Source organism: Mustela erminea, chromosome 15 (genome assembly GCF_009829155.1).
Source record: "Mustela erminea isolate mMusErm1 chromosome 15, mMusErm1.Pri, whole genome shotgun sequence".
Lineage (NCBI taxonomy): Eukaryota > Metazoa > Chordata > Mammalia > Carnivora > Mustelidae > Mustela > Mustela erminea.
The window spans coordinates 77,384,582-77,391,339 of record NC_045628.1 but is presented as its reverse complement, the minus strand read 5'-3'; the positions used below and the strand labels follow the sequence as shown (position 1 = coordinate 77,391,339).

The following is a 6,758-nucleotide window of genomic DNA, read 5'->3' as shown; positions in this document are numbered from 1 at the left end:
CTGTTTTTTCAAAAAGCAGAAGTTTTCATTTGGACAAAGTCTAATGTATCCCTTTTTCTTTTATGGACCATTTCTCCAGAGTTGCTTCTGCATCTTTGTAAAAAAAGTTGTCCATATGTATGTATGTGAGTCTGTTTCTTGAATCTATTGTTTCATTGATCTGTGTGAGCAGTGCATTCTCTTGTACAGGATTAGGTAAGTCTTGAAATCTGGTAGTGTTAATTCTCCAACTTTGATTTTTTTTTAAGAGTTTATTTAATTATTTGGCAGAAAGAAAGAGATCACAAGTAGGCAGAGAGGCAGGCAGAGGGAGAGGGGGAAGCAGGCTCCCCACTGAGCAGAGAGCCCAATGCGGTGCTTGAGCCCAGGACCCTGAGATCATGACCTGAGTTGAAGGCAGAGGCTTAACCCACTGAGCCACCCAGGCACCCGTGATCATTTTTTTAAGTCGTTTTGGCTGGGCTGGTTTCTTTGGCTATTCTTCACGTGTCCATATAAATTTTAGAACCAACTTGTCAATATCTGTAAGAAAGTCTGTTGGGATTTTAATTTTGATTGCACTGACTCTATAAATCAATTTGGAAAGAGTTCATATCTCAAAAATATTGAGTCTCCCAACTCATGAACATGGTACCTCTCTGTTTACCTAGGTCTTTAATTCCTTCCAGCCATGTTTTGTAGTCTTTACAGTGCAAGTTGTGGTTGGCAGAGTTCAAAGATATACCACAAGGAACGCCTGGGTGGCTCAGTCAGTTAAGTGTCTGCCTTTGGCTCTGGTCATGATCCCAGGGTCATGGGATTGAGCTCCACATCAGGCTCCCTGCTCAGTGGGGAGCCTGCCCTGCTTCTCCCTCTGCCAGCCATTCCTCCTGCTTGTGTTCTGTCTCTCTCTGACAAATAAATAAATAACATCTTAAAGCAAGCAAACAAACAAATAAAAACAAAGATATCCACCAAAATTCCTGTCTCCTGGGATAGGCACCTGGTGTAATCTCCTCCCCTTGAGTGTGGGTAGGACCCATAAGTATAGCGTGTGGGTAGGACCCATTACATGCCTGTAATGAGGTTACTAGTGGTGGATTCTGAGTTAATAAAAAGGATGTAATCTTACACGGCCCCGACTTTATTAGGGGAGTTCTTAAAAGAGGATGAAACACTGAAAAGACTTTCCTGTTGGCCTCAAGGACAAAAGCTTCCCTGAGGTCTCCAGCTGCAGTGAACTAAATTCTGCCTGCGAGCTGATTGAGTTTTTAAGAGGTCCCCAAGCATCAGAGGAGACCATAGCTTCAGTTGACACTTTGCTCATGGCCTGGGTGACCCAAGCAGAGTATTCAGATATGCTGTGTCCAGATTCTTGACCCACAGAAACTGTGAGTATATTTCTAAGCTGCTGAGGTTATGATAGTCTGCAGCACAGCAAAACAAATCCATAGACCTTGAACATCTTCTGTCAGATTTGTCCTTGTTTCAGATTTTCGGAAACAGCTAAAATTGTCAATGAACTTGTTTTCTTAATTTCATTAGTTAGAATATGGAAATACAATGGATTTTTGTATGTTGATCATGGATTCTGCAGGACTGCTAAGTTTATTTCACAGATTTCTTAGGATTTTCTATATGTAGGATAATAGAAAAAACATCCCATAGAGGGTCTACATATAGAATAATGTGAAAATTAAAATGTTATTTTGTCCCTTCCAGTCAGCATACCTTTAATTTATTTCTCTTGCCTACTTACTGCTCTGGCTAGATCTTTCAGTTCAGTGTTGAACAGAAGTGGTAAGAGAGGACATCTTTGCCTTGTTCTCATCTTAGTGAAAGGCATTCAGCTGCTTACTCTTAGTTTAGGGATTTTTTGTATATGCCTATTATCAGGTTGAGGAAGTTCCCTTGTGTTCCTGGTTGGGTTTCTTTCTTTTTTTTTTTAAATGAGAAATAGATGTTGGATTTTGTCAAAAAAATTTTTGCATCTGTTGGGATGATCATGTGTTCTTTCTCCTCTATTCCACCAATATGGTGAATCACATAAACTGATTTTCTCATGGTGAACCAACTTTGGATCCCTGGGACGTGTCTCAATAGGCTACGATGCATTATCCATTTGCTATATCGTTGGACTCTATTTGTTAATATTGTGTTTATAATTCTATGTTCTGGTTTGTGCCTTTCTTTAATTATAATTCTTTGATTTTAGTAATAGATAATGCTGATCTCATACAATGAGATAAGCAAGGTTCTCTCTTATTCAGTTTTCTGGGAGATTTTGTATAAATGTGTATTACCTTTTCCTTAAATATTTTACAGAAATTAGCAAATTTACCACTAAAATTGACCACCTTTGGGCTGTGGTTTTCTCTGTGGGAATATTTTAAGTTACCAATTCTATTTATTTACTTTTCAATAGGTCTTTTAGGGTTTTCTATTTGTTCTTGAATCAGTCTTGGCAATTTTGTCTTCCTAGGATTTTTTTTCCATTTTATCTCAGTTGCATCATGTCTTGGTGTCATATTTTGGTTTATAGTATATTTGGTCTTTGGCCTTGCACAGAACTTCTAAAAACCTTAGGATTTTTCTAAGTAACGAGACTGATAAAGGTGTCTTTTGTTGTGAATAAGGTGACTTGTGGAAAGCCCCTAGACAACCTAAAGATGGGGACTGGTTACCAGGGGAACCAGCCCTGTGATTAAAAGATTCGAGCTGATGACGTGGCCTGGCTCCGTCCGCTCCGGTGCGCCTCCAGGGACCCCGGCGCCGCTGGAACTGCCCGCGGCCTAGTCCCGACGCGCGTGTGCTTGTGAGCCAGAGCCCGGTACAGCGGCGGCGGCGGCGGTCGGGCCTGCGGGGACACGACGGGGCCGCTGCCATGGGGGAGTGACGCGCCTGCGCCCGCTGTTCCGCGGCAGCGGCGAGACATGAGGAAAGCCCGCGGCGGGGGCAGCGGCGGCGGCTCCTGAGCCCCGGAATGGAGGAGAAATTCGGCCGGGAGGTGCTAGCCGGCCCCGGCGGCGGCGGCGGCGGCGGCGGCGGGGCCTTGGGCCAGTGGACGTGCCCAGCGCTCGATTAACAAAATATATTGTGTTACTATGTTTCACTAAATTTTTGAAGGCTGTGGGACTTTTTGAATCATACGATCTCCTAAAAGCAGTTCACATTGTTCAATTCATTTTTATATTAAAACTTGGGACTGCATTTTTTATGGTTTTGTGTCAAAAGCCATTTTCTTCTGGAAAAAGTATTACCAAACACCAGTGGATCAAAATATTTAAACATGCAGTTGCTGGGTGTATCATTTCACTCTTGTGGTTTTTTGGCCTCACTCTTTGTGGACCACTAAGGACTTTGCTGCTATTTGAACACAGTGATATTGTTGTCATCTCACTACTCGGTGTTTTGTTCACTAGTTCTGGAGGAGGACCAGCAAAGACAAGAGGGGCTGCTTTTTTCATTATTGCTGTAATCTGCCTATTGCTTTTCGACAATGATGAACTCATGGCTAAAATGGCTGAACACCCTGAAGGACATCATGACAGTGCTCTAACTCACATGCTTTACACAGCCATTGCCTTCTTAGGTGTGGCAGATCACAAGCTTCCAGAAAACTCTCTGTAGATGTTGGTGGAGCCAAACGTCTTCAAGCTTTATCCCGTCTTGTTTCTGTGCTTCTCTTGTGCCCATGGGTCATTGTTCTTTCTGTGACAACTGAGAGTAAAGTCGAGTCTTGGTTTTCTCTCATAATGCCTTTCACAACAGTTATCTTTTTTGTCATGATCCTGGATTTCTATGTCGATTCCATTTGTTCAGTCAAAATGGAAGTTTCCAAATATGCCTGCTATGGATCCTTTCCCATTTTTATTAGTGCTCTACTTTTTGGAAATTTTTGGACACATCCAATAACAGACCAGCTTCGAGCTTTGAACAAAGCAGCACACCAGGAAAGCACTGAACATGTCCTGTCTGAAGGAGTGGTAGTGAGCGCTATATTCTTCATTTTGTCTGCCAACATCTTATCATCTCCTTCCAAGAGAGGACAGAAAGGCACCCTAATTGGATAGTCTCCTGAAGGAAGACCTCTTTATAATTTCATGGGTGATGCTTTCCAGCGTATCTCCCAATCGATCCCCAGGTTTATTAAGGAATCACTAAAACAAATTCTTGAGGAGAATGACTCTAGGCAGATCTTTTACTTCTTGTGTTTGAATCTGCTTTTTACCTTTGTTGAATTATTCTATGGCATGTTGACCAATAGTCTGGGTCTGATCTCAGATGGATTTCACATGCTCTTTGACTGCTCTGCTTTGGTCCTGGGTCTTTTTGCAGCCTTGATGAGTAGATGGAAAGCAACTCGGATTTTTTCCTATGGGTATGGCCGAATAGAAATTCTCTCTGGATTTATTAGTGGACTTTTTCTAATGGTAATACCCTTTTTTGTGTTTATGGAGTCAGTGGCTAGATTAATTGATCCTCTGGAATTAGACACACATATGTTAACACCAGTCTCAGTTGGAGGGCTGATAGTAAACCTTATTGGTATCTGTGCCTTTAGCCATGCCCATAACCATAACCATGGAGCTTCTCAGGGAAGCTGTCATTCATCTGATCACAGTCATTCCCACCATATGCATGGACACAGTGACCATGGGCATGGTCACAGCCACGGATCTGCAGGCAGAGGCATGAATGCTAACATGAGGGTGTATTTCTACATGTTTTGGCAGACACACTTGGCAGTATTGGTGTAATTGTATCCACAGTTCTTAGAGAGCAGTTTGGATGGTTCATTGCTGATCCCCTGTGTTCTCTCTTTATTGCTATATTAATATTTCTCAGTGTTGTTCCACTGATTAAAGATGCCTGTCAGGTTCTACTTTTGAGACTGCCACCAGAATATGAAAAAGAGCTACGTCTTGCTTTAGAAAAGATACAGAAAATTGAAGGATTAATATCATACCGAGACCCTCATTTTTGGCGTCATTCAGCCAGTGTTGTGGCAGGAACAATTCATATACAGGTGACATCAGATGTGCTGGAACAAAGAATTGTACAGCAGGTTACAGGAATACTTAAAGATGCTGGAGTAAACAATTTAACAATTCAAGTGGAAAAAGAGGCATATTTTCAACATATGTCTGGCCTAAGTACTGGATTTCATGATGTTCTAGCTATGACAAAACAAATGGAGTCCATGAAATACTACAAAGATGGTATTACATCATGTGAGATAACTCAAGAATTACCTTTGGGATATGAACAATGAAGATTAATTTACTTGGTATTTATAATATTGCCAGAAGGAAGAAAATTGCACATAATTGTACAGAAACATTTGCTGTATTCGAAAAAAATTCTAAAGCTCCCTGCTATTGGATCAAGGAATCTTTCTTAAAGGAAATTTAAATACAGAATGAAGCATTAATTGTACAAGTAAAATAATTACTTGAATTATGTGTATAAAAGGAATCCTAAAATTTGAGTGAACATGATGTATCACATCATCTTCAAAAATGAACATATAATGATGGATTCTAATGAAGACCAAAATTACTTGTGTGTTTACTTTCTGTCAGAAAGCATCTCCATTGTAAATAATGTATTTACATGTTTATTACAAAGACCCAAATGAAAAATTTTTAGTCAATCTTTTGCATAGCCCTAGGATAAAATAGGAAAAAACGTTCTATATTTATGGATTTTCTGTATATAAAACTGGTTTCTAATTATAACTTAAATCCATTAAGTAAAAGCTGTATTGCCACTTTAAATGTAAACTAAATTATTTGGGAGAAACCAACCACTGAAATGAGACAAGCATTGAGAATAGGGAAGTATATAACATTATTGATGTATTACAAAAACCAACCACTCTGTAAAATAAATTTTTTTACTTTTGGTAATATTTGCAAATGAATAATTACTTTATTAGGGTAAAGAACTTATACTAAGTTGTGTGCATGTTATTCGATCACTTGTCTTCTTCCTCTGAAGTAGAATATTCCATTTCTTGTTATGCATCTGCCATTCCAAGTTCCTTGTCAAGCTGGGATCCAAGCAATGCGAGGGTTCTCATTTTTCATTTAGCTCCATATTTTGTGAAACAACCAGCTGAGAGAATCATAAATAATGTCAATTCACATTTGAATTTTCTGCCTTAAACACAGCTTCTTTTTTTAATTTCTGGGACATGTGGATCTATAAGAAGTATCAAAGAATAGGTAGTTATTTTAAATTTAGTAAGTAAATCTTGTCCGTAAGTACTTGTGCATCATGAAATCAAAATATCTACCCTGTAACTACTTTCTATAACAATATCTAATTTATATTTTTTCATTTCCAATTTAAACTGAATGTATAGTCTGAAAAAATGTATGATAAAGAGATCTATAATAATATATGCAGTTTTATGAACACCAAAGAATGTTCAAAAGAAACCTTTGAATACCTATTTATAAGCATTTGAATATTTTCATTCATATAATAGGAATTTTGATAAGTAGGATGAATTAATTTTAGTATGGGTGTTATTTTTTTAACTATACCATAATGGCAAACATGTATTGTAAATCATATTTTTATCTTAACAATTTTAATATGTGAGAGGTTCTAGAAATTTGTTACAAGTTATTTTGATATTCTTTGTCTTATCCTTACACATTTTGTGGTCCAGAATCTTCAATACCTAATTAAACTTTTTGAGTGGTGGGAAAAAAAAAAAAAAGATTTGAAATTTTGGGCCCCACCCCCACTGCAGCAGGCACCTCAGG

The 6,758-nt window shown here is 38.9% G+C and overlaps 1 protein-coding gene across 1 annotated transcript; it reads left to right on the top strand.

Annotated features, from left to right (window-relative positions):
- Positions 1–2,693: 2,693 nt before the first annotated feature.
- On the top strand, positions 2,694–6,416 carry LOC116574504 (zinc transporter 5-like). Its single transcript, XM_032315270.1, is given in 4 exon segments — positions 2,694–3,025; positions 3,028–3,586; positions 3,589–4,686; positions 4,689–6,416. Coding segments are annotated over 4 exon segments (2,286 nt in total). The 5' UTR covers positions 2,694–2,962; the 3' UTR covers positions 5,255–6,416.
- Positions 6,417–6,758: the final 342 nt, after the last annotated feature.